This window comes from Polyergus mexicanus, unplaced genomic scaffold, assembly GCF_030449975.1.
Source record: "Polyergus mexicanus isolate NDT 795.1 unplaced genomic scaffold, iyPolMexi1.0 SCAF_14, whole genome shotgun sequence".
Taxonomy (NCBI): domain Eukaryota; kingdom Metazoa; phylum Arthropoda; class Insecta; order Hymenoptera; family Formicidae; genus Polyergus; species Polyergus mexicanus.
In genome coordinates, this window is record NW_027223334.1 from 4,905,407 (window position 1) to 4,931,866 (window position 26,460).

Sequence of the window (26,460 nt, forward strand, 5' to 3'; positions counted from 1 at the left end):
TAAATTTGTATTTATATCCTTTATTTCCTAAGACAGATTTTTTAACGTCATGATCACGTCTATGAGCGTTCGTTGTTAACAATATACTTCTGTATGTTAATTTATCTTTTTCTGTATATATGAGACTATTAGGAATTTTCATAAAAATTAATTCATACAAACCGGGAGTACCGACATATTTAATCTCATCTATAAATATGGAATCATTCGCGTCTACGTCAAATCGCTTATCGCCGAGCATCGCACCTTTCTCGCCGATGTAAACTCCGTAAACGTGATCAATCTCGTTCGGCGCTTCTCCGCCGAGAAGAGTCCCCATATATTTTCGCCCTAACGGTCCTAGTTGACCGTGCGATATTTCGCGATCTTGAGCAATTCGCGAAATTTGTTTAACGGGTATTTCGGATATCGAGGGCGATTCAAGACTCTCGGATTCGAACGTTTCATATTCTTCGGTTTCGTTTCGCGCGAATGGGTCTCTTTCGACGAAAGATTCGTTTAATGGAGTAGAAACGGCGTTCAATCGTCGTCGAGCGCGTATTCGTTTCGCTTTAGGTTTTTTCCAAACGGGAGTTAGTGCTTCATCTTTCCATTTTTCCTCGACGCTCGTTGAGGGTGAAATGTCGGTTGCATCTTGTTTTATCATTTCGCGCTTAATTTCATTTCGCTCTATCTCGTCTCGCTCAGCGCGATCAGCGATGCGTCGCAGCGGTTCGACGATCGGTTTGAAACGACTCTCTATCGCGATCTCGCTTTCCATTTTTCCAGTTTTTAATGCTCTGTGTTTTTTACGAATCGATGCGCGCGTTTTAGCTATCTCTTTTGCTGTTTTTTCGCGTTCGCCGATATTCGTCGAGGCCATTGCAACTTCTTCTAACTCGCGAGAGAGCGATTGACGCGTTCGACGTATTCGCGATAACTGATCGTTCTACGGTATAATGAAATCATTAAATCCTCGTCTGTATCTACCAGCGCGGAGCGCGCTATCTTTGTCGATTACTAAGAAACCATATTTATATCGCCAACACGCGCGACATAGCGCGTGAAAATTCTCGTACGACATATCCGTGTTCACGTGATCGTTGTATACGTGACGTAAATTAGTACCATCTTGTTTAAAAAGAATTAACAGATTAGCGTTATCTCGAATCAAATGCTTCGGTATTTTAGCATACGTCTGGCACAGATAGAAGCAATCGACGTTCGAGTGTCGACCCATAGCGAAATATTCTCTGATAGTATTTTGTTTGTCGCACGCTACATCGTCGAATACGAATATCGAATTCGGGAGAGCTTCGCTGGGTGAAATAACGTCAAAGTTATTAGAAAATGTGAAATAACCTATATCTTCCATCGGTGTTAATAAATTTTCTAAATATTGATATTTAGGCTGCTGCAATGACTTTGAGTAAACATAAACGTTCTCGAAGCGTACACCATGCGGACTCTCCAACAAACTTATTAATGCGTTTGTTTTGCCGCAACTAGAAGGCCCGCAAATAACGCAACGAATAGCGCTCGGTAATAGACGACCGTGTCTACGCGTTTCTTTCGACGGTCGCGTTTTATTATCGAGGTTCGTCACCTTTATCGCGATCGGTTGCCGCACGAAACGCATTCCTCTTGCTGCGCGCGTGCGCGATACACTCGCGTAAGGCAGGGCGAGACTTTTTAATTTATATACGAATAGATTGCCATCAATCGCGCAGTAGCGAATTGCGCGCGGTGAATCGAAATGTTTATCTTACTAATAGATGGCGACGATATTCTCGATTTTACCACCGATCAATTGCGGTATATTCCGAAAATAATTTTATTAAAGCATTTCGGTCGCTACGTAGAACGATTGTGGGAGAAACTGCCTGAATATATAAAAGTGGATCCGGAGGTGCGGCGCTACCGTCGATGTCTAGAGCATTATAATCGCCCTTGGCAACGAACACACATCGACGGTCCAGCGCCGCTTGTTAAAGATTGCGGCGAATGCAATTCGCGAAACAGCAGTACGGTGTGAGTCATGGCGCTGGCTTGTTGAATAGAGCGATAAACGCACTCCCTTTCGAACTACATATACCTGGATATCAATTTTGCGGGCCGGGTACTCGTCTTGCGAAACGACTCGCGCGAGGCGATCGAGGTGTCAATCCTCTGGACGCGGCCTGCCGCGAGCACGATATCGCGTACTCGCGGAGCGGCGAGCTCGCTGATCGACACGTCGCTGACCACGCGCTTGCCAAAAAAGCGCGCGAACGTGTCGCGGCTAAAGACTCGACTCTCGGCGAGAGAGCCGCCGCGGCGGCTGTATGGATGGCTATGAAATCGAAGACAAAACTTGGAATGGGTACAACGAAAATCAAGAGAAAAAAGAACAAAAGAAGAATAATCGCTACGAGAAAAAGAACGCTTCCGATAGCGAAACGCGGCGGCTTTTTACCCCTGCTACCGTTATTAGGAGCTCTCGGTTCTTTGGCCGGAGGAGCGGCGGGAATCGCGAAAGCGGTGAACGATCGTAAAGCAGCGCGACGACAACTGGAAGAGTTGCAGCGTCATGATCGCGCGATGGAAGGTCGCGGTTTATATCTCGCGCCGTACAAACGTGGAAGTGGCGTATCCTCAACGAGAAGAAGAGCTAAAAAAAAACTTCGCGTAAGCAGACGCTAAAGATTCTCCCATCCGTCGGAGCAACAACGAACGAACAATTAAATCGCGCGGCGATACTCTCGCGCATACCTCATTTTAGAGGTGTGTTTATGCGCAACGCGCTTCCGTCGCAAGCGCGCCGCGATGAGAGCGGCATTGTGAATTTAGACAACGCATCCGGACCGGGTACTCATTGGGTAGCGTACGCGAAAAAAGGGGACGACGCAATTTACTACGACGGTTTCGGCGATCTTCGTCCTCCACGTGAACTCGCACGTTATCTTGGGCGCGACGCGAACATTCGATACAATCGTCGCTCCGAGCAGACGCGCGATCAGAATATTTGCGGACAATTGAGTCTTCGATTTCTCCGAGAAGTCGATTGGAGGAATCGTCGACTATAATATCAACCGTTATTCGTCAATCGAACGCAGTTCGATCGCTCTCACCGATCATGTCGCTAACTCTCACTCTTTCCGGACGAAGCAGTATTCTCGCGGCGAGTTATTTTCCGCCTCTCGATTTAAACGACGACGATTACGAATTAGGTTTAACCAATTTTGAAACTTATAATACGATACCGAATATAAATTCTACGAATAATAAATTTTACTTCGATAATAATGACGAGATTATCGCAATTCCAATAGGATCTTACGAATTAAGCGCTATAAACGCGTATTTAAGAGCGGCGATTCGTCATAAACGACGAGCGAGAGAGGAGGAACGAGAACGCGAAAATGAAAAACCGGAAACGAACGATGATGATTACATATATGATGTTGATGACGATTATTTCGAAGACGATGAGAATGGCGATAAAAGTGAAAATTCTATAACGCTTCGCGGTAACGATAACACTATGAGAAGCGAAATTAAATGCGCATATCGAGTAAATTTTACAAAACCTGATAATATCGGTTCGCTCCTGGGTTTCTCGTCTCGTGTATTACAACCGAATAAATGGTACGCATCCGATAAGCCAATAAATATTATGGCCATTAACCTTATTCGAATAGAGTGCAACGTTACAACAGGAGCGTATCATAACGACAAATCCGCGCATACTATACACGAATTCGCGCCTAACGTTCCACCCGGATATAAAGTGTCGGAAATTCCAACGCAGATCATTTACCTTCCGATCATCGCACGGACCATTACCGATATAAACGTGCGTGTTGTGGACCAAAACGGAAAATTGATCGATTTTCGCGGCGAAGAAATTACGATTCGTCTACACGTGCGACGAAAACGGTAGAGAAGCGCGCGATGCTCGTAGTGAATGGATCGAATGCGAGAAACGCACCTATTATCGCTGTCGCGTCACCTCTAAACGTGGAAAAGAGAAGAAAAAAGGGAGGAAGACTAACCGCTGCCAACGAGACTTTTCTGCGCTCTTTGGGTTTTGTCGTGCCGAAAACCGCTTCTTCGTAAAAAGCGGAATGTGCGACATTTTAAGTATCAGTGGGGAGCCAATCTTCGACGATCGCATCGTCAAGATCGAAACTCACACGTACAACCCTTACGCCAATACTACGTTCGGAAATAGCGATGAGATACGAATTCCTATACAACAGCAAGATTTGTATACGTTACCTTGCGACAGTTTTATCTACATTGAGGGTAGACTCGAGTCGAAGGAAACATCGAGCACGCAAGAGGAAATCGCATCGATAACGAGATTAGTAAACAATTGCGCGGCGTTTATGTTCGAGGAAATTCGCTACGAGCTCGATGGCGTAGAGATCGATCGAAACAGAAACGTTGGAATAACGAGTACGATTAAAAATTACGCGTCGCTGACAGTCGAAAGAAGTAAAATATTAAAAAACGCTGGATGGGACTTATTAGCAACAACTCATTCGTCAATCGGTGATTTTAATTTTTGCGTACCTCTTAACGTACTATTAGGTTTTTGCGAAGATTACAAGCGCGTTGTGATCAACGCGCGACATGAGCTTATTTTAATACGAGCGCGCAACGATAACAATTGCGTTATATCGCGCGAAACGCAAGAACCTAAAATCGTTTTGTTAAAAATACAATGGCGAATGCCTCATATAGTATTGAATGATGTTAATAAATTAAGGTTATTGCGCACGTTAGATAGTGGACGATATTTGAGCGTCGCTTTTCGCTCATGGGATCTTTACGAGTTTCCGCTTCTACAGAACACGACCAAACACTCGTGGGCCGTCAAAGCGGCAACACAACTCGAGAAACCGCGATACGTTATCTTCGCGCTACAATCTGGAAAGAAGAACGTTCTGTCCGAGGAGCCTTCTTTATTCGATAATTGTAAACTAACTAATGTCAAACTGTATCTTAATTCCGATTTTTATCCTTACGATGACATGAATTTAGATTTCGATAAACATAAAATCGCCGTATTATACGATATGTATTCGAAATTTCGAAAAACGTACTACGGATGCGAAAACGACGAAACGCTCTTAAATTTAGATAAATTTTTAATTCACGGCCCACTCGTAGTCATCGACTGTTCTCGACAGAATGAGTCAATTAAAAGCGCCACTGTGGACGTTCGCATAGAGTTCGACTGCAAGGAAAACATCCCCTCTAATACCACAGCTTACTGTCTTATTATTCACGATCGAGTGGTAGAATACAATCCACTCACTAATGTCGTGCGCAGAATCGTGTAAGCGCAACGATACTCGAAAAAATATAAAGACAGAATAAAACGCTTAGAAAAATCTAGAAAGGAACACTTCGAGTATCGCTAACAACGACGATGGACACACCGATTTTTGTCGATCTTCAAGGTTTCGTAGTTAACGAAAAATTCGTCGTGAAAGAAGTAGCCGTATTAAGAAATGGTGTAGAATTGACGCATCACATCTTTCGCTCGCCGATGTCGTGGGATTTGCTCACGAGAGCGGAAAAATCGCGAGCGTGTTGGTTGATATCGAATCATCATCAGCTAAAGTGGAATGATGGACACACAAATTATGGGTCGATGAAAAAACTCGTTCGAGATGCCATATGTCGAGGATCTAACCCTGATTCGACGGTGCAGATCTATGTCAAAGGTCACGAGAAGAAGAAGTGGTTAATCGAGATCTTAGGAAACGTCGCCGACGATCGCGATATAGCCGTTTCTGTCGAGACTATCGACGCCGATTACGAAGACATCGAACGTCTGGAGACTCTGAACGCTTCGCGGGCCTTTCATTGCGGATACCACACGAAAAATTGCGCGTTAGAAAACGCGTGTAAATTACACGATTGGTGGTTCGAGCGACGCGACCGTTTGCGCAATATGAGCGATTGATTTTATATTATATAAATTTAAGTTATATAAATTTAAGTTATATAAATTTAAGTTATAATGTATCAAATTAATTATATATTTTAAATTATAATCTATAAATTTAATCACGAATATGTTATATATTGTTGCAAAATATACGTTATACGAACAAACGAACCGCATTTTTTCTTTATCGCGGTCGCATCCTTTATCGCGGTCGCGTAACAAATTTAATTATAATAACTGTCTATAGATATTATTTTATCGCGATCGCATAATAAACTTAATTATAGAATATTTTAAATTTTATATATAATTATAATGTATTGAATTAATTATTAAGTATTTCATTCTATATTTAAACTACATTTTTATATATCAAATCTCAAAAATTAAATCTAATAAAACCTTAATTTATAATTATCCATAGATTATCGCGGTTGCATAATAAACTTAAAGTAAAAAGATTTTAAATCTATTTAAATATACTTAATGCGGACACAGATGATTACGAGAGGATACGGAAGAAGAAAAGCGTAAAAATCAACGTTTCGCTTAATATATAACATTTATTCATAAAAATTATCTTACAAATGCGTTTTATTAACGCTTAAAATTATTCCGCGTCGAACGGTTGCGATTCGGGCTCATAGTTCGCCCATCGTACATTAGTCTGCGATTTACTCTCGTTAACCGTCGCTGGTTCGGCCTCGTTCTCCATTGATCGTAATTCAAGTTCGCCGATCGATCGCGATTCGGGCTCCTCATCGATCCGTGATGCGACGACTCGCCTAATTTCGGGAACGGCGAAATCGCTCTCGCCGCGTCGACGAGCGTCGCGCAATGCGCTGTGAACGCTTTGCGCTTGTGCGAGCATAGTTCTCGTTTTATTTATTAACTCATAGAGCGATTCTCGCGCTGTTTTTACACAGCTTTCTATTTCTTGTCTAAAATACGAAAGTAAATAAAAATTAATAAAAGTAAATGAAAATTAATAAAATTTATTATAATTTTTATAACTTAATTTATTATAATTTATTATAATTTCAATTAGATACTTACATTAAACGCGCGATATCTACGTCTTCGTTTAACTGGAAAGCGAGTCTAAACGAATCCGGACTATTATTGATAACACCTTGCGCTTCCACACGCAAATCCGTAGCGAGATCTCCCAGAACATAGGATTTTATCGCGATTAAGTCCCCGTTTACGTTAATATAATCAGCCGCGTTAATGATCTGTTCGATTCGTTCCATATCGAACAGATCACGACCGATTTTAGTTCTCGTCACTTCGCGTTCCGTCGTTTCGAGCTTCGTTATCTCGCGAACGAGAATACTTTAACGCTTCTCGAAACGATCTCGCGTTTTATAAAGATCGACGCGCGGGATGTTGCGGTACAATTTATCGATTGCGCCGCGTCTTCCTTCCGCGACCGTTTCGTCGTCGGAAAGGAGATATCTCTACTCGCTCATCGAGTGTCCTTTTTAGAGGACAGATGAACGATAAAAATAGAAATAATAAAAAACATCCGTTAGATAATGCGCATTCCGAATACTCTGCGAACAATAAGATCATCATCGCCGGAAAAAAATATCTAGGGATATCTAAAAAGGTATCTCTAATTTATCGTTACCGGAAAGAGATATCTCTAATTACCGGAAAGAGATATCTCTAATCGCTCATCGAGTGTCCTTTTTAGGAGACAAACGTAAAAAACATCCGTTAGATAACGCGCATCGTTGAAAGAGATATCTCTAATCGCTCATCGAGTGTTCTTTTTAGGAGACAAACGTAAAAAACATCCGTTAGATAACGCGCATCGTTGAAAGAGATATTTTTAATCGCTCATCGAATGTCCTTCTTAGAGGACAAACGAATAATAAAATGGAAATAACAGAAAACATCCGTTAGATAACGCGTATCGTTGGAAGGGATATCTTTAATCGCTCATCGAATGTCCTTCTTAGAGGACAAACGAACAATAAAATAGAAAAAACAAAAGAGGAACTCGAGCGCGTCCGCTAGATAACGCGTATTCCAAACGCTCGACGTCGAAAGAAACGCATTTCCCTCTCCCTCTCCCCACCCACCCGCATTATTCGTCGCCGATAAAAATAGGCGTCTCTCGGAACGCGCGAATCAATCGCGCTCGGTGTCTCTCAACAGTTTATCGCGTCTTCCCCGCTTCGCGCGATGACTAACACGAGGACGGTTCTCACTCTAGCGACAATACTCGTCGCTACGACGGTCGCCGCGCCCTTCGACTCGGAAAAAATCGAGGCGCTTCGTTTTCTGCGCGTATACGGTTTTCTAAAAGACGATGGAGAATCGCTGTCGTCCGATAACGCGACGTCTCTGCGTCGCGCGCTGTCGCTGTTTCAAGAATATTATCAATTATCGGGAAACGGCGCGTTAAACGCCGTTACGCTTCACCTTATGCGTAAACCGCGATGCGGTCTCGCAGATATTCCCGATCGCGCGTATAGCCCGATCGCGCGAAAATGGCCGAAGACGCGTCTCGCGTGGAATTTTCAGATGGCTAGCGAGGAAATCTCGCGAACGGCCGAAACGGCGTTCGCGCTATGGGCGGCGAACTCATCGCTAACTTTCGCACGCGACCCGTTACACCCCGATATATTAATATCGTATCGAACGGGCGCGCACACTTACGCGAATCGTCGAAACGTCGGTATTTGCCCGGCAGCTTTCGACGGTCCGGGAGGAGCCCTAGCTCACGCGTTTTTTCCCTCTGGAACAACCGATTTCACATCGGAGATACACGTCGACGATTCCGAACCGTGGCACGTGTATCTAAACAAAAATCCTCCCGACACGCATCACCTGCTACAAACGCTAACGCACGAGATCGGCCACGCATTGGGTTTACAGCATAGTATGCGCAATGACTCTATAATGTTCCCATATATACCCGACATCGAGAATCAATTTCCAGTTAAGCTGAGCATAGAAGACATTCTCGCTATACAAAATCTGTACGGATCTCACGACGACGGAAATTATCCAACGGCGACTCCCGCGACCACCGCGACGCCCGCGACGACGAGCGTCGCGCCGACCGATCCAGCGCGAGCGGATCTCTGCGCATTGCGACGCGTGGACGCCGCGCTAATAATGAATCATCGATTATATATAACTAATCGCCGCAATATATGGTCGGTCGACATAACCGAGAAACGTTACGGTAGACCCATGACGCTCACGGATTACGCGACGTTTCTACCGGCGAATTTCACGCGTCTATCCGCCGCGTATAGAAGACCCTCGGGCGATCTCGTTCTATTCGCAAACGATTCGATCTATCTCGCGGAATATCCCAGTCTTAAACTAAAATCGGGTTGGCCGAGATATCTCCACGATATCGGACTTCCCCGAAACGTTAAAATCAACGCGGCGATAAATACGCACGCGGGACGAACCTACGCTGTATACGACGATGATAAAGTCGCGGAAATCGACGAGTGTCGCATGATAGTCATTAGACACGCTCCATTAAAAGATATATTTCCCGGAATTCCGTCCGCGATAACGTCGGCCTTCCGATACATCGATGGCAATCTATATTTCTTCGCCAAACGTCAGTTCTACGCCTTCAACGAATTTACAAATACCGTAACCTCGGCGGGTCCTTTCGATCTACACGCGCTCGGCATCGAGTGTCCTACGGATGGATTGCTAAGGCAATTGCGCGATCTCCTTAGTCGCGTCTATCGTCTCAGCGACACGATCGAGAAAGAGAGAATCGACGACGAGACCGACTAGAGCGACCCTACCGTTATTTTTTAAAAATAGAATATATAAGAGAAAACGCGCGAAAGGGGAAGAAGCGATCTCTACGCGAGTATATAAAGACCGCTCATCCATTAAGCGCTTCATTATTAACGAAGAACATCGAAGCTAACGCGCGAAAAAGAACAAACGAGAAAGAACGAGCGACGATGTACGCGACAATGGGAGGACAACCGCAACAGCAACACTCATTCGACGATCGATCGAGACTAACCGAACGAGACCGCGAAGATAGCGCGGAATACGCTAAGAAAGCTAAAATGGACAATGGGTAAGACTATCGAACATTTATTCGAATTAATAATTCGCTAACACCGTTTCTCTCATCGCTCATATCTATTTTTTAGACGAGATCGCGATCGAACGCCAAAACACGACGCGGACGTCTCGATCGCGCGACCGCTCAGAATCTTAGGAAGACGCTATCCATTGACCAAAACCGCATATAAACATCTGGAAATTAGCGTTAACGTCAGCCGACCCTCCTTCGTAGAAATCGTCCTCGGAGATTGCCACGGCAAAGAGATCTCGCTAACGCCGGATACGTGGAAGGAACTGCTCGATCTGCGACCCGCGCTCCTGTCGCACTTTCGCTCCGACGAGCGCGACGAGGCGCGCCCGACGCCAATACACATCGGACAATTGACGCTACGATTCGGCAAACTCAACAATCTCCGAATACTTCGTCTCGAAACGCCTAAAATTCGCCTAGCCGTATCGAAGAACACCGTCGTAAATATATTAAATCTGGAACTTTGCGTCAACCGCATCGTTGCATCTTTAAGCGGTTTAACCACGCGCGTGGACAACAAGCTAATTCGTTTCCTCGACATCGCGGCGGGCGCTCGCGATAAGGCGCTTATTCCCGCGATGATACGCGAGAGCGATAACTTCGACCGCAACGATATAATCGATTGCGAACTGCAGGCTCTGCTCTTCGGAGAATCGTGATACGCTCGCTCGCGTACTCGTATCGTCGTATTATTAATACGTTAAAAATTTGTAAAAGAAAACAATAAAAACATCTCTCCTCTCTCGCTAGAACGACGACGTCTCTTTATTTCACCACCCTTCGAAGATTCGCCATCGCTAAAGCGACGAGGGACGCCCCTCCGTCCGCTCGACCGCCCACCGACGATCCCCCGCCCCCTCGACGCCGGGCGCCCGCCGCCCGCTCGCGGATCGCGCGCTAGAAGCGCCCCCCTAAAGAATCGCGACGGCGGATCGCGCGCTAGAAGCGGCGGATCGCGCGCTAGAAGCGCCCCCCTAAAGAATCGCGACGGCGGATCGCGCGCTAGAAGCGGCGGATCGCGCGCTAGAAGCGCCCCCCTAAAGAATCGCGACGGCGGATCGCGCGCTAGAAGCGGCGGATCGCGCGCTAGAAGCGCCCCCCTAAAGAATCGCGACGGCGGACCGCGCGCTAGGGGCGCGAGTCGCGTCGAGGTCGCGAGTCGGGCGCGCCACCCCCCGAGCGCCATCTCTCGAGCGCTCTCGGCGACTCGTACCCACCGCTTCCCCCCGACCGCGCTTCCCCTCTCACCCTACTTACCCCCCCACGAACCCGCCCAGCCCGCTCTCCATCCCTCGGGCGCCCACAAGCTGCTCCGAAACTATCTCTCTCTCTTACTCCCCAACGATACCCTCTCTCTCACACTCACACAAAACTGATCCAAAACCGGCCTATCTATCCTACTGAAGACTAGTCGAGGAATTGCATTCGCCCGCGAGAAGAAACTTCCCGCGTCGTCGCATCGCGGTGCGCGGGTACGACGACCTACGAGGTCGAACGAGGTTACCCGAGCGTTATCTAAAATAGTGCGAGACTCTAAGCGGTGTCCGAAAAATCTGCAGACCGACAAAGGAAAAGAATTCTACAATGCCAAGGTGCGAAATTTCGCGAAGAAGCGCGGAGTGAATCATTACTCGACGTACTCGGTGATGAAGGCGTCGATAGTCGAACGATTCAATCGTACGCTCAAAAACTCTATGTGGAAGTACTTCACGCTGAATGGAACGTACAAGTGGATCGACGAGTTACCTCGACTCGTCGAGGAATATAACGCGCGAAAACATCGCACTATAGGTATGAGATCCATCGACGTGACTCCAGCGATCGCCGATAAACTTTTAAATACTGTGTACAGCAATATAAAAATCGCGGCTCCGGCGAAATTCGAAGTAGCCGATCCGGTACGCGTCAGCAAATTTAAGACGATCTTCGAGAAAGGCTTCACACCCAACTGGACTACAGAGATTTTTCGAATAACTAAGATACAACGGACTAATCCTGTAACGTATCTGTTGAAGGATTCGCGCGGCGAGCCGATCGCTGGAGGATTCTACGAGCACGAGTTGCTGCGCGTCGGCGATCCCGACGTGTATCTCGTGGAAAAGGTGCTGCGTCGAAAGGGCGACGAGGTTTACGTGAAATGGTTAGGAATGGACGAATCGCACAATTCTTGGATAAATAAAACGGCTGTATTATGATAAAAATGTATTTTTATTAAATAAAACTACATATATTAAATACAACTACATATATTAAATAAAATTATTCGTTAGAAAAATAAAAATTATCGCGAAATTATTGCGTTTCATACGGGTTCTCTCTCGCGCTCCATACAGATTCATTCTCGCTCCGCTACGCGGCCGCCGCGTTCTGCGGTTTCTCTTTCGCGCTTTATACGGACTCTTTCTCCCGCTCTATATGAATTCTTCATCGCGTCGTTAAGCGAACATCGTATCTCGCGGTAACGTTTTTTCGCGTTGCTCGATATATAATGCTTTCGAGAACATAATAAAGAGATCGTGAAAATTTCCGCTTTGTCCAACTTGCGACAAATCCTGCCTTAGATTCGGTAAGTTACTCCAGTCAAGATTTGGAATAGCTCGCATAATCTGGATCAAGATTCGCCGCGAATTGGACAGAATGGAAATTATCACGATTTTTTATATCGTGAAAATACTCGCAAAAACACGCGCGAGTCCGTCTTTCTCGCGTTACATACGGATTCTCTCTCGCGTTCTATACGAGTTCTCTCTCGAGCCGCTACGCGGTTGCCGTATCTTGCGTTCTCTCTTTCGAGCTTTATACGTACTCTTTCTCGCGCCCTATATACATTCTCTATCGCGTCACTTTGCTAACATCGTAACTCGCATTAACATTTTTTTGCGTTGCTCTATATAAAATATTTCCGACAGCATAATAGAAGAATCGTGAAAATGTCTGATCAGTCCTATTTATGATAGATTTTGACGCAGATCCGGTAAACTATTCTAGCTCAAGATTTGTGAATAAATCTTTAGCAAGAATGAAAAGATATTCTAGATCTACAAATCTTGAGCTAGAATAGTTTGTTGGATCTGACTTAAAATGTATTGTATTACATATAGGACTGATCGGACGTTTCCGCGATTTTTTATAATGTAGAAATACTCGACCCGCCTTTGTTATTTCTCTCTCGAAGCATTTTATTAAAGTAAACTATATTAAACGCGAATATTTATTACATTTTCGGATATACAAATTATATTATTTATAAAAACAAATTACATTATTCGTGCAAAACGCGCGTTCTTCGAGACAATTCGTAGAACGTCCACCGATATTTCGAGTCTCAAAATTCCAAGTCAAAGAATACAAGCCTGTGATGTAAAACTTGTATACTTTGATGTGAAATTTAGAAGCGCGTCTCTTCGCGATAATTCGTAGAATGTTAACCAACGTTTTCTCACCCAAATAGTTCAAATCGAAATATATAATCTTTTCTTTTTGAGTTAAAAACATGTGTTTCAGTCCTTCTCGAACCATTTTCGACGCGATAATTCGTAGAATGTTAACCGATGTTTCTCACCCTAACATTTTAGATCGAAATATACTTTCCTTCGATCTAGAAACGTCAGGTTTCGAAAATCTTGGTTAAAAACACATTTCGATTCTTCTCGAACTATCTTCGGTGCGACCGCGAAATATTATATCGAAAATGCGATGGCAATACTATGCTGAATATATAAAATATGTTATATTATTTATAAAATATATTTATACTAACAATAAACTACTAAAGTTTGAATGTTTTAAGAAACGTCTCCGAGAGCGTCGTAGATAGAATAGCGAACGAGCGTCTCGCAAAATTACGAAGCGCTCGCGAGTTCGATCCTCGCGAAACACGCGCTCGCGAGTTCGATCCTCGCGAAACATGCGCTCGTTATTCTCTTCTATCGCGCTCTCAGAGTATTTTATTAAACGTGAATAGTATTTTATTAAACGTGAATAGTATTTATTAAACGTAAATAATATTTATTACATTCTCGATATACGTTTTTCTCGCTCCTTACAGCGGTATTTTATAATGCCCCCACGGTAAAGTATCCGTAGTTCCCGATATCGCGTATCGCTTGTCATCGTGCGGACTGAGCGCGACCTTCAACTCCGACACTGTATACATCTCGTGTAACTCGGACCTTATACAAAATTGCTCGCGCTTCATCTCGATCCCTCGTCGAAGACAGCGCGCGTAATTGTCGAACGTTATCGTTCTCGCGACGACGCCGCTCTTAACGCCCTTGATCTTTTTCGTATCGCTTCTACCGTTGACTCGCAGCGCGTATATCTTCGCTCTGAGCCCGACAAATTCAGTCATAATCGCGCCAGCGTTCTCATCCTTCATCGCACCAGGTATTTTCTTATTAGCGAGAGGCATAACGTACGCGTTGTCCGTCGCGTAATCGCTCGTATCGAATCTGTCGATATCGCGCTTCATATCCTCGTACACGTCCTCGCACTCGACGCGATAAATGAGGCTATCCGTGTCGGTGTACATTATCCTACACTTATCTCGATACAATGGTAGCATATACTCGTAGTGAAATTCGTACAAACGAATCTTGGATACGTCGAGAATGCGCATACCCACGTAGATCGGTTTGTTGAACTTAACCTCGAGTTTGCGCAATTCCACGGCTACGAGATCCTTCGCGAAGACGCTTCTACTGTGAAAGTTCGGCTTCGCGATCATCGCCTCCGCGCCGTATCGCCCGTCCCATCGAGTCACGAGTCGGACATTCGAATGATTGCGCACGTTCTCCATAGTTTTGCCGAACATGGCGTTATTCATCAATTTGTACAGATTTTTCTCGAACTCATTTTTCGCGTTAATTCGTAGTCGCGTGTTCAGTTCGATGTATCCGCGCAGCCATGGAGATTGCGCGAATTGCAATATTCTGTGTATTCTCGTAACACGTAATCCGCGTCGAACGCATTGCTGCAGATTGCGATAATATATCACGTAACGGCTCTTATCGTACAGCGTGGCGAGAAGTTTCTCGTTTCGTTTTCCGGGCGGCTTATCGCGCGTCGGGCAGAACGGCAAGTCAGCGTGAGAGTCGTGAAGGTCGGACGGATACGCAAGGTCGACCTCTAGAATGTAACCGATAGGCGAGTTCGATGTCACGGACATTAAGTCAATACTCGTAACGTCATCGACCCATTGAAAATCTTCGTAAGGCAACGATTGACACATCGCTCATCCATACAAATTATTTTATCGAAGTACATGAGATACGACGATGGTTCCGAGGGATCGTACGACTGTAAATACTTGTTATTAGCGCGCGCGTATCTGTTGGAACATCGACTTAGCCCGCCGCGTATTCCGCGTTCCACGAACATCACCATATCGATGTCGGTTAACAATTCGAATCGCACACCCGTATACTTTAACATAGTGTCCCTCGTGTATCCTGGTAACGTGTAATAGTACACGGGATCTAAATTATAACTCCTCATACACGCGTCGCGAAAATTTTCGAAGACATCGGCCAATAGAAGAACGTCGGTCTTTAAATACAAATCGCTATAGTCGCCCAACATCTCGACGCGAAACCGCTCCCAGACTCTTATCGCGCGCGCGTAATCGCTCTCGGATATCGCGTCACCGGTTAGCGAACTGTGGAAAGCTTCGCGCGGCGGTAGACGAGTCTCCAGCAATTTATCTACGTCGTCGACATACTCGTACGGAAATACACCCTTTCGCGCGAGAAGCTCGAAATCGGCGTCGCTAAGATCGGAAAATTCCGAACGCGCGATCCTCAACTCGCTCTTGTCGAGATGCGACGCCAATTTTTCGAGACTCGCGCTTAGAAACTTGAAAGAATCCACGAAGCGCAATTTCAAGCGTCTCCCGAACCATCCCTCGTCTCACGCATCCTCGACGTTCTTCGTGAAAGAGATGTACGTTTCTTTCGTTATCGGCAATACTTCCACGCTGCCGGGAAAAGCGTTAGCTACATTTTTAATGATAAAATGCGCGTCGTCGCCCGATAAATTGTGAAAGAATACGGGAATTACGTAAGTATCCTTATAATTTAAATTACAATTTGAATGCGCCGGACCTGTGTACTGTCCGGTCAGATGACAGTGATCGCGTACGCGAGCGTCTTCCGATTCGAACGGTCTCTCGCATATGCTGCAGTGCGTCGCGCCTATGAATCTCTCCCATTCGTTCGATGTAAGATCCGTCATAGGCGCATCGTTATCGAGAATAGTCTTCGCGCGAAGCGCTAGATCGTGCAGTTCTTTAACGAACCACGATACGCAATCCTCTACCGCTCAGTTGCGAGCCGACGAGTCGCGACAGATTCTTGATCCACGCGAAATGCGCCGCGTTATCTCGTAGTGTCGTATCGTCAAGATACAGCAAATTAACGTATCTGTCCTTTTTATCGCCAGTGAGTCGCAGAGGAACGACGCGGCAGCCGCCTTTCCCCTCCTTTTTATATCCTTTTTTTACCCGAACGGTGTACACGTTGATAGATATGTTGTTAATACGCTCGAATCTAGTAATTCTGTTCAAACTCATAGGAAACTCAACGCCCTCCAGATTCAACACCGTCGAATAGTGAGGATACCGCGAGCTTCTCTCCGTATGTTTCTCGACTGGATATAGAGCGGCGACTACCGCCCACGCGAAACACGCGTTATCCGTAGATCGCACATTAACCACCGCTTTCTTCAACATAATCTCTCGCGGTATCTCGACGCGACATCCGGCGCGCATATGATTGTACCTGTTCACATTCACCGTTAAATTGAATATTCGCGATAACGCCCATCCGCTATCGCGCTCCTGAAATTCCTCCAACGAGGCTAGAGTAGCGTCGACCACTTGCTTCCCGTACCACTCTCGCAAGTCGGAAAGAGGTAGAAGCGGATAATGCTTCGTGGCGATAGTCTTAACACCGATCTTGTCGCCCGAGACGAACTCGCCGATGAACGCGGTATTGACCTTGACACTGTTATATCTATCCATAACATCGCGTATTCGATCGAGCACGGTATCTCTAGCGTCCTCGAGAAATCACAGAGGTTCGATATAATCGAAATTAGTAACCGCGCCGGTTAAAACGCGTCTAGAGAAAGCCGTCTCGATCTCGGACCACGAGAATCCCTCGCGTCTTTCTACGTCGCCTCCCACGCGTTCGAAACGTCGACGCAGATCGTCTCTCGCGCCCGTCAATCGAACGATTCGAGCGATAAGAGAATTGATAGCTCCGGTCGATCTCCCCCGGCGCTCGCCTCGACACCTCTCCCGCAGAGACTCGAGACCCCGGAACACGATAAGCGCGCTAGTATCGCCGCTAACGTGCGCCGCGAGAAGAAGAGAGCGACGAGGGACGCTCCTCTATCTGCTCGACCGCCCTCCGACGATCCCCCGTCAGCCTCGACGCCGGGCGCCCGGCGTCCGCTCGCGGATCGCGCGCTAGAAGCGTCGCGCGCGTCCCTAAAGAATCGCGATAGCGGATCGCGCGCTAGAAGCAGCGCGCGTCCCAAAAGAACGAGTCGCGTCAAGGTCGAATCGGGGAGGAACTGCGACCCCCCGATCGACCCGAGCGCCATCTCTCGAGCACTCTCGGCGACTCGTACTCCGCTTCCTCCCCTGGTCGCGTTTCCCCCCTCGCCCTCCGTACCCCACATTCCCCCCCCCCCACCGACCCGAACTCCCCCCCGCGGGCGGCTACAAACTGTTCCGACACATCTCTCTCTCTCTCTCTCTCTCTCTCTCTCTCTCTCTCTCTCTCTCTCTCTCTCTCTCTCTCTCTCTCTCTCTCTCTCTCTCTCTCTCTCTCTCTCTCTCTCTCTCTCTCTCTCTCTCTCTCTCTCTCTCTCTCCTCTCTCTCTCTCCCCCTCTCTCTCACTCCCCCTCTCTCTCCCCCTCCCCCCCCCCTCTCTCTCTCTCTCTCTCCAATGGTACCTCTCTCTCGCACTCATTGCAAAAGTGGGCTGGAAGCATCCTTACTATCCTATTAATATAAAATAAGATACATTCTAAAAGAATCAGAATTTTACAATGTGACCTGTCATTGTATAGATATTTATAAGAAAATTGTATATATTTACATATTACCGATTGATTGGAGAGATCTCTTAATTAATATAATCAGGCATAATTCGTGCAGTCGGCAATGTGTTAAAAATCATTTTAAATTTGTAATAAAAAGAAAACATTTTATTATGTCGAGTAGTATAGCTAGGCTGGTTCTAACTCAAGTCCTCTGTGGGTGAGGGGGGGGGGGGGGGTAAGGGGAGAGGGGAAACCGGCGCGGGGGGGTATGATGTCACGCAGGAGAACCGCAGCAAAACCGGCTGGCAAAGGGTCCGCGGAAAGGGGGAGAGGAACCGCGGTGAAACCGGGTGGAGAGAGGTACGCGGAGAAGAGGGGGACCGCAGCGAAACCGATAGGCGAAGGGTCCGCGGGGAAGAGAGAACGCACGCGTCCGCGAGTAGGTGTGAGAGAGATAGCGCGAGGCGTCCACAATGTGTGAGAGAAGGATAGCGCGAGGCGTCCGCAATGTGTGGGAGAAGGATAGCGCAAAGATATTGCATGCACGTGTGAAAAGAATGACGTTCGCATACACGTCGGAGAGAGATAGCGCATTCACTTGGAAAAAAGAGAAAGAGATAGCGTTCGCATACTAAGTTTTGCAGATTATGTATATCTGTTTTTATTCATACATAAAGGATAGGATAAATAATTAAATTCATAGATAAATAGTAAAATAACTTATTTATTACAAGCATCGTGAAGAATATCATTTACAGCGCATGTCAATAACTCGCAATCTATGAGCGATTTCCTATTAAACATATCACTTTCATGTACCGCTTTTGCAGCGTCGCATATATTAACGATATCGCGTTGTAAAACAATTACAAATTGTTTGAATTTCTCATTAACAATATGATTATTTTTGCATAGCCAGTAATACAAATGATCTATGCATTTTTCAAAATCGAATAAATATAATAGAGTTGGTGGTTTCATATATAACGAATTATTGGATAATGTCAATTTTATAAGATCCGAATGATATTTTAATCACTTTGAATGTAAAATCTCGAATCCATAATAGGGTTTCAGCTGATTGTAGAAGCCGTTCAATGTCCGCACGTTTCTGCATCAACGATTTCCATGTTTCTAAAGATAATATTATTTGATTGCCTCGATTATCGCCAAGAGTCAATTCCACACAGGATACAGCTCCAACGTTTATTCCAATGTCCAAATATTTGTACGACGTCGGGGTTAAGGCGTATCGTCTTCCAAGTTTACGAACCGTACGACGAGGCTCGGACGAAATGCAAGGAATTAATAAAATATTATTTATAGAAATATTTAAAAAATATAAAAATATTTAAAAAGTATAAAGTTCTTTAAGTTAATTAAAACTTACTTGTTATATTTCTTCTTCTTACAAGGTGAAGTATCATCGTCATGAATCGGAACGTAATAATTCAAGTGGCTTCCTTTAGTGGGATACATTTTTTATATGAACCTTTCACACAAGTGGTCGATGCAATACTGAATGTATTAAACATATTTAAAATATGTATTTGCGCTATAAAATTGCAATGTGACGGGAATTATTGCCAACGCGACATTTTTTCAATTTTTCTATTCAAGCGCCGATGTACGGCTGCTTAGCGATGACATCACCCTCAGGTGAAGATTTAGCTGAATGCAATTATAAAATTTTCAAGTGCCGATGTGCAATGATCCTCAAATATGAGAATCCAAATGCGCGTGTCAAAACATGAAAAAATCGTGAAATATAAGAATAATTATCAAAGTTAAATTATGCTAATGTATAAGTAATTTAAAACTTTTGTGATGCATTTGGGCTGAGATGACATCACCACCAGATGTGAGATTTAGCCGAATGCACAAAAAATGCAATGTAATATAAAATTTTCAAACGCCGATGTGCGGCTGCTTCGCGATAACATCACCCTTAAATATTAGAATTCAAACGCGCGTTTTGTCAAAACATAACAAAATCGTGAAATATAAGAACAATCCTCATGGTTAAATTGCACTAACGTACTTGGACAGCAGCATGTAATTTGAAACTTTCACGATGCATCCGGGATTCGACATCATCTCTAGACGAGAAAAATGCAATAATCGGCATTAGTCAAAATGTACGCAGCCGTGAAATAAAGATTTAGTTAAAATATGGTACACACATAATGAAAAGAGATATCAAGATAGAATATAAAATCATGGTGAAGAGGCACACTCTGTCAGTATTTTCGCCAGGAGTTCCGAGATAAGAGCTACTAATAAGTATATACTATTAGCAAAATTTTTTTGGCATAAATTTGGAAATATGGCGGAAAACAATGCCGAACAAAATCTGCGTGAGCAATCTGCAAGGATAAATTCGATAGAAGACTACGTTGTGTGGGAGGAACAATGCGATAATATATATAATCGTTGGAAGAGCAAAGTCGAATCAAACGCCCACGATTATCGATCGGGATTCGACAATCGCTGATTGCCCGAATCGTACGACTCGAGGGATTGAAGAACTCGTTACGCAGGCGTTTTGTACATACAAGTGCTGGATGCAGCATGCTTCAACATGGATTGATATGAAGATCGATACAGCGTTCGTGAGTCGTATATTGACTGGTGTAGTTATAAATCGTAATTACATTGAGCCTTATCGGTCTCGTTATTGCTCGCACGCTCTGGGCGACCTGCGTTCTTCCTTAAGGCTCGTCGAACAGTGCCGAGCAAGAGTCCTTTAGGAGACACGCCGGCGCGATAAATCGCTATCGCGCCACTTGTGGCGCTTCCGTGTTACGCAGGGCCGTCCTGCGGTCCTTGCGGTTGTCACAGTCGTGTTGGTGGGCTCCTCGCCCAGAAATTTCCAAAATCGGTTGTTGTTCGACTGACAGATGCGGAATTTCGGCAGCGTCCGATCGGTTCTCTTTCCTATCTCGTAAAATAGGCCCATGGTCAAGAGTCCTTCCGCCGCTCCATCCTTGGGACTCCCTCGATCCCGCCGTTTGACCACGTGCCGGCAACCATTTCGTGGGCTCATTTCGAGATTACAGTTTCGATTTTACCTAACCGAAAGTCAGATTTCGCTGATCTGACCATCGGGCCGCTCTCTCCCTAAATTAGGAAGACGCAGGCCCCCGAAAAACCGCCCCCGGTCGGGCCATCCGGCCCTTGTGACGGACGTCCCCAAAAACGCCACGTCACAGCATGTTTTGCGTGGTCTGTAGTCGTCGGTCTCTATATTCAGTTGAAAGAAATGCGGAATGGAAATCTTCGTATTCACATTATATAACTGTACTGAATCTCCAAAACATTGAGTTTTCAGTGACTGTGAATCAAATAAAAAAAATTCGATCTTGCCAACAATATCTCTATAAATGTATATAATATCGAGAAAGAGAATATTGTCTCGATATGTTTTAGTGAGTTAAAAAGAGATAAACGTGTCAACTTGCTGTACATGGAAGACAACAACGTTGGACATTTCGCGTGGAATCAAAAATCTATCCAGACTCGTGAGCTTGCAATTGAGCAAAAAAGAGCACAAGAAATATACCTGCAATCGGTACGTATATATTTAATAAAATATATTGCAGAAATTATTAAACAAAAGATAAAGAATTATTTCTTTTACAAATGTTTGCACTATTTTGGCTCGAACAACAAGTTACAATCACATACGGTGGACTGTCAGGAGATGAACGAGTGCGCTATCCGATTACCGAACGATAAGGACAAGTAGTTCACGTTCAACAACTACAACCGGAAAGAGAGACTTCCTTTCTTTATGTACGCCCACTTTTAGTGCATTTTGGAGAAGATGGAGGAAGAGGGAAATTATCAACACCATACAGTGTTTAGTATTGCTTATTATGCACATTGCTTGTATGACAATTCGTTATCAGCGTATCATTCTCGTCGCACCAATTGCATGTCATGGTTCGTCGAAGAAAAATTAGCGCAACGTGTAAAGACTATTTTAGCAACTAATGTTCTTATGGTAAATTTAACATGTGATGAATGGGAAAAATTTCATTGCGCAATACCATATATGCGAGAAATCATTCCTGCAAGACGATACACGCGTACGCGATCATTGCTGTCTGACTGAACGGTACAAAGATCCCGCGCATTCAAATTGTAATTTAAATTATAATGATCCTTTTTGCATTCCCATAGTTTTTCATAATTTATCCGACGCGCACTTAATTATCGAGGAAATAGCTACAGCGTTCGAAGAAACATATATCATTTACGAAAAATGTTAAACTTGTCGAAGAGAAATCGAAAAAACATATTAAATTGCATTTTATTGATTCGTATAAATTTCTTACAACCAGTCGCGCGATATGTTTATATCTTTTCCGCTTTTTTTTCCAGGTTAGGTTATATTTTTATTAAGGATTAATGGCGCTATTATATTTTTATATTTGCATTCCTTGTTACTTAATACTGGATTACACATTTTGTTGCTACGTCTATGCGCATTTGTCGTCTGTAATATATTTTTGTATTTAATTTTATCATCGTCAGTATATAGGTCACCGTCGAACATACTCTTAAAAATCAACTTGTAGAGACCTAGTGTTCCCACGTATTTTATTCCACCGTTAATTATATTATCATCTTTATCCACATCAAAAATTTTATCACCCATCATCATTCTTTTGTTACAAAGTTTAACACTGTATCTATTGTATAATCTTTACTGTTATTTTTACTTTGACTTAAAATAGCTCATGTATATTGTTGTTCTAGTGGATCCAAGTGTGCGCGGTCAAATGTATTTTGACCCTCGGACGTTTGTAATAGATGTTTAACCGACGTCACAAGCGTTTCACAAGGTGTGATTTCGAAAATTTCATTCATAGATAGAGACGATCTTTCGTGCAATATTTGATTTAGGTGTACGTTATTTATCGGAGTAGAAGTAAACGCATTCGATAATTGTTTCTTTCGCTTATGTTTTGGTTGATTTGGAGTAGAAGTTATTAACGAATCGTTTAATGATATATTTGACCCTTTGCTTTGTTCCATACTTTGACTCTTTTTTAAGTGCTTATCTTCGAGCATACTTGATGGTTCAATTTGTTTCATTTGCTTACGTTTTGATTGATTTGGAGTAAAAGTTATTAGCGAATTGTTTAATGATATATTTGACGTGTTCGTTTTGTTCCATACTTTGACTCTTTTTTCAAACGCTTGTCTTCGAGCATACTCGATAGTTCAATTTTAGATTCCACATTGATTGTATTTTCGACAATTGGTTTTAGAGGTACGATAATTTTGTTTAAAGTGTCTCTCCAATGCGACGTCTTCCTCCATTTGACCAGTTTTTAAAGAACGATATTTTTTGCGAATTGATTAGCAATCTCTCGCAATCTTCTCACGATCGTCACTGTCAATCGTCGTCGTCATGTTGCGCTTGGACGAAAATTTTTCGACATTGCTCGATCGATGTATTAATAACGATTAATCATTTTACGGTATTGCAAAATAGTTAAATCCTTTTCGATATCGTCTATTAGTCTGTAAACTGTCTTTATCTATTGTTACAAATCCATAATTGTGTTGCCAACATTTCTGACATAATGCGCGAAAATCCTCGTAAGACATGTCAGTATTTACATGATCGTTGTATACATGTTTCAAGTTTGTACCATCTTGTTTAAATAAAATCAGTAAATTTGCATTGTCCCGTATGAGATACTTGGGTATCTTGGCATACGTTTGGCAAAGATAGAAACAGTCGACGCTCGAGTGTCGACCCATTGCAAAGTACTCTTTTATCGTATCTTGCTTATCGCATGCCATGTCGTCAAAGATAAAAATGGAATTCGGAAAAGCCTCGCTTGGTGGAATAACATCACTATTATTAGAGAAAGTAAAATAACCAATTTCATCGATTGGTAATATCAAATTTTTCAAGTATCGATATTTCAGTTATTGAAGCGATTTCGAGTATACGTACACATTCTCGAAACATACAGCGTGTGGATTTTCTATCAAACTTATCAACACGTTAGTTTTACCGCAATTTGAAGAACCGCAAATGATACCGCGCGTAGTAATCGGCAGCATGTTTCCATGCTTGCGTATTTCTTTCTCGGATGTTACTCGTGTTTTATCGTCAAAATTTGTCACTTTGATTATCGTCGTTTGTCGCACGAACCGCATGTTTGCTCTCTCGAACCCCGAATCAAATTTTTGGAAAAGTCATTGTGGCCCTATTTATGGAGGTGCACCGAATCGAAACCGCTTAGTCTCGAAAATGTTTCTTCTTCTATCGGTTGACAGCGATATTCTCGAGCTTACCACCGAGCAGTTATAGATTATGTCCAAGATTGTTTTACTGCGAGACTTTGGTAGCGACGTAGAACAATTATGGGATAAGCTTCCCGAATATATAAAAGCTGGCTCAAAGATTCGACAGTATCGTCGATGCATACTACATTATTATTTGCCGTGGCAGCAAACACATATCGACGGTTAACACCGGTAATAAAAGATTGTGGCAAATGCCAGCAAAAATTATAAGAGGTAGCGGTTTGTTAAATCGTCCAATAAACGCATTTCCTATCAAATTACATATTCTAGGCTATCAGTTTTGCGGACCGGGATCTCATTTAGAAACACGATTGGCTAGAGGCGATCGAGGTATCAATTTATTGGATGCCGCGTATCGCGAGCACGACATAGCTTATTCTCAATGCAGTCTCAGTCAACGACACGTTACCGATAATGTACTCGTCACGAAAGCGTCACGACCGCCCAAGAAATTAGTAGGATATTTTGGACAGAATGTTGCAAAAATAGAATACAATCACACGTCCTATCAAAATTATAATCAGAGTATATATTTGTGGACAATAGTGTCTACGATTTTTTCAAAGTTAAGTTATGATCGATACGAATTTAAAGCCTCACAATTCACTGTCGCGACTCAGTATTCATTCGACATTTTTCCAGCATGTCATTCACACTTTCGTTGACTAGCAAAAGTAGCGCTCTTGCTGTAAGTTACTTTCCGGCTACAGATTTAAACGATGACGATTACGAGCTTAGTTTAACGGATTTTGAAACTTATCGTACGATATCGAATTCTTGGAATAATAAATTTTATTTTGGTAACGACGCCAAAGAAATTACGATTCCCGAGGTATCGTACGAATTACACGCTATAAATATCTCCGACGTGCAATTTTACGACATCGACGTATAGTTGATTCCAACGATATTGTTGATGACGAAGATGATATCAAAGAACCCTATAAATATCCAGTAATGCTTTGCGCTAATCATAATACGCTAAAGAGTGAAATCAAATATGTCTATAGAATAAACTTTAGTAAACCAGATAACGTTGGATCATTGTTGGGATTCTCGTCAAATCATATATTAAAGCCTAAGAAATGGTACGAATCGGATGTACCGATAAATATTATTAGCGTAAATATTATTCCTATAAAATGCAGCGAAACGGAAGCGGTGCACTTGGACATAGTACAATTGGACACGATGCAAATGGACACATTGCAAATGGACATGAAACTTTGCACACGGCTCAATTGGACACAGCGCATTTGGACACAATAATTTTGGACACCATTCAGTAGCACACCGATCAGTTGCACAGCGTTCAGTTGCACACTACTCAGTTGCATACCGTTCAGTTGAACACCATTCAGTTGCACACCGCTCAGTTGCATACCGTTCAGTTGAATACCGTTCAGTTGCACAACGTTCAGTTGCATACCACCCAATTGCACATCGCTCAGTTGCACATAACTCAGTTGCACATAGCTCAGTTGCACACCGCTCAGTTACATACCGCTCAGTTGCACACCGCTCAGTTGCACACCGCTCAGTTACACACCGCTCAGTTGCACACCGTTCAGTTGCACATTCAATTGCGCACTGTTCTTTGAGGTCGCGTGCAATATTGACGCTGAGTATATTGTTTAATTGATATAAAAGTAATGGCGGCCACAAATTTTAGTTTTAAATTAGAAATAGGTGTGGGTTAGGTTATATTTTCCGGAAGTGGAGTCTTCCGTAGGACGGGGGGGGGGCGACGGAACGTACTGTCTTCACGCATATACTTTTTAATGTGTAGTAAGATTCCACATAGGTTTACAACTTTCCACATGGAGCGAGGTTCAACGCAAACCTATTTGTCTAGTTTTTTGATAGTGGAGCCCCCCCGTAGGGGAGGGCGAAACCCACTGTGTCCACGCATACATTTTTCCATCCACACAATAATTGTAGGATGGACCTAGCTTTGTGATGGGGACTGTCCTATTGCAATCATATGTGTCCGATTGGGTCTGTGTCCGATCGAGCCTGTGTCCGATTGGATCTGTGTCCAATTAGGAAATATTG

General features: G+C 43.8%; 3 protein-coding genes across 3 annotated transcripts; 2 read left to right on the forward strand and 1 right to left on the reverse strand.

Annotated features, from left to right (window-relative positions):
* The first annotated feature begins 8,116 nt into the window (after positions 1–8,116).
* On the forward strand, positions 8,117–9,703 carry LOC138939252 (stromelysin-2-like). The gene is made up of 2 exons (XM_070306896.1): positions 8,117–9,471; positions 9,643–9,703. The coding sequence occupies exons 1-2, from the start codon at positions 8,117–8,119 to the stop codon at positions 9,701–9,703; spliced, it is 1,416 nt and encodes a 471-aa protein (XP_070162997.1).
* A 130-nt stretch (positions 9,704–9,833) lies between these two features.
* LOC138939338 (uncharacterized) lies at positions 9,834–10,738 on the forward strand. Its single transcript, XM_070307026.1, has 2 exons — positions 9,834–10,001; positions 10,078–10,738. Exons 1-2 carry the CDS (start codon positions 9,880–9,882, stop codon positions 10,679–10,681), a joined length of 726 nt encoding a protein of 241 aa, XP_070163127.1. The 5' UTR covers positions 9,834–9,879; the 3' UTR covers positions 10,682–10,738.
* A 5,570-nt stretch (positions 10,739–16,308) lies between these two features.
* Positions 16,309–17,040, reverse strand: LOC138939253 (uncharacterized). Its single transcript, XM_070306897.1, has one exon. The coding sequence runs from the start codon at positions 17,038–17,040 to the stop codon at positions 16,309–16,311; it is 732 nt and encodes a 243-aa protein (XP_070162998.1).
* Between the last annotated feature and the right edge of the window lie 9,420 nt (positions 17,041–26,460).

Excerpts from the sequence above, each read along its gene's own strand:
- LOC138939252 (XM_070306896.1), top strand. The coding sequence starts at position 8,117 with ATGACTAACACGAGGACGGTTCTCACTCTAGCGACAATACTCGTCGCT. Across the intron at positions 9,472-9,642 it reads GGAATTCCGTCCGCGATAAC|TCGCGTCTATCGTCTCAGCG; the intron begins GTCGGCCTTCCG and ends CGATCTCCTTAG.
- LOC138939338 (XM_070307026.1), top strand. The coding sequence starts at position 9,880 with ATGTACGCGACAATGGGAGGACAACCGCAACAGCAACACTCATTCGAC. Across the intron at positions 10,002-10,077 it reads AAAGCTAAAATGGACAATGG|ACGAGATCGCGATCGAACGC; the intron begins GTAAGACTATCG and ends TCTATTTTTTAG.
- LOC138939253 (XM_070306897.1), bottom strand. The coding sequence starts at position 17,040 with ATGGATAGATATAACAGTGTCAAGGTCAATACCGCGTTCATCGGCGAG.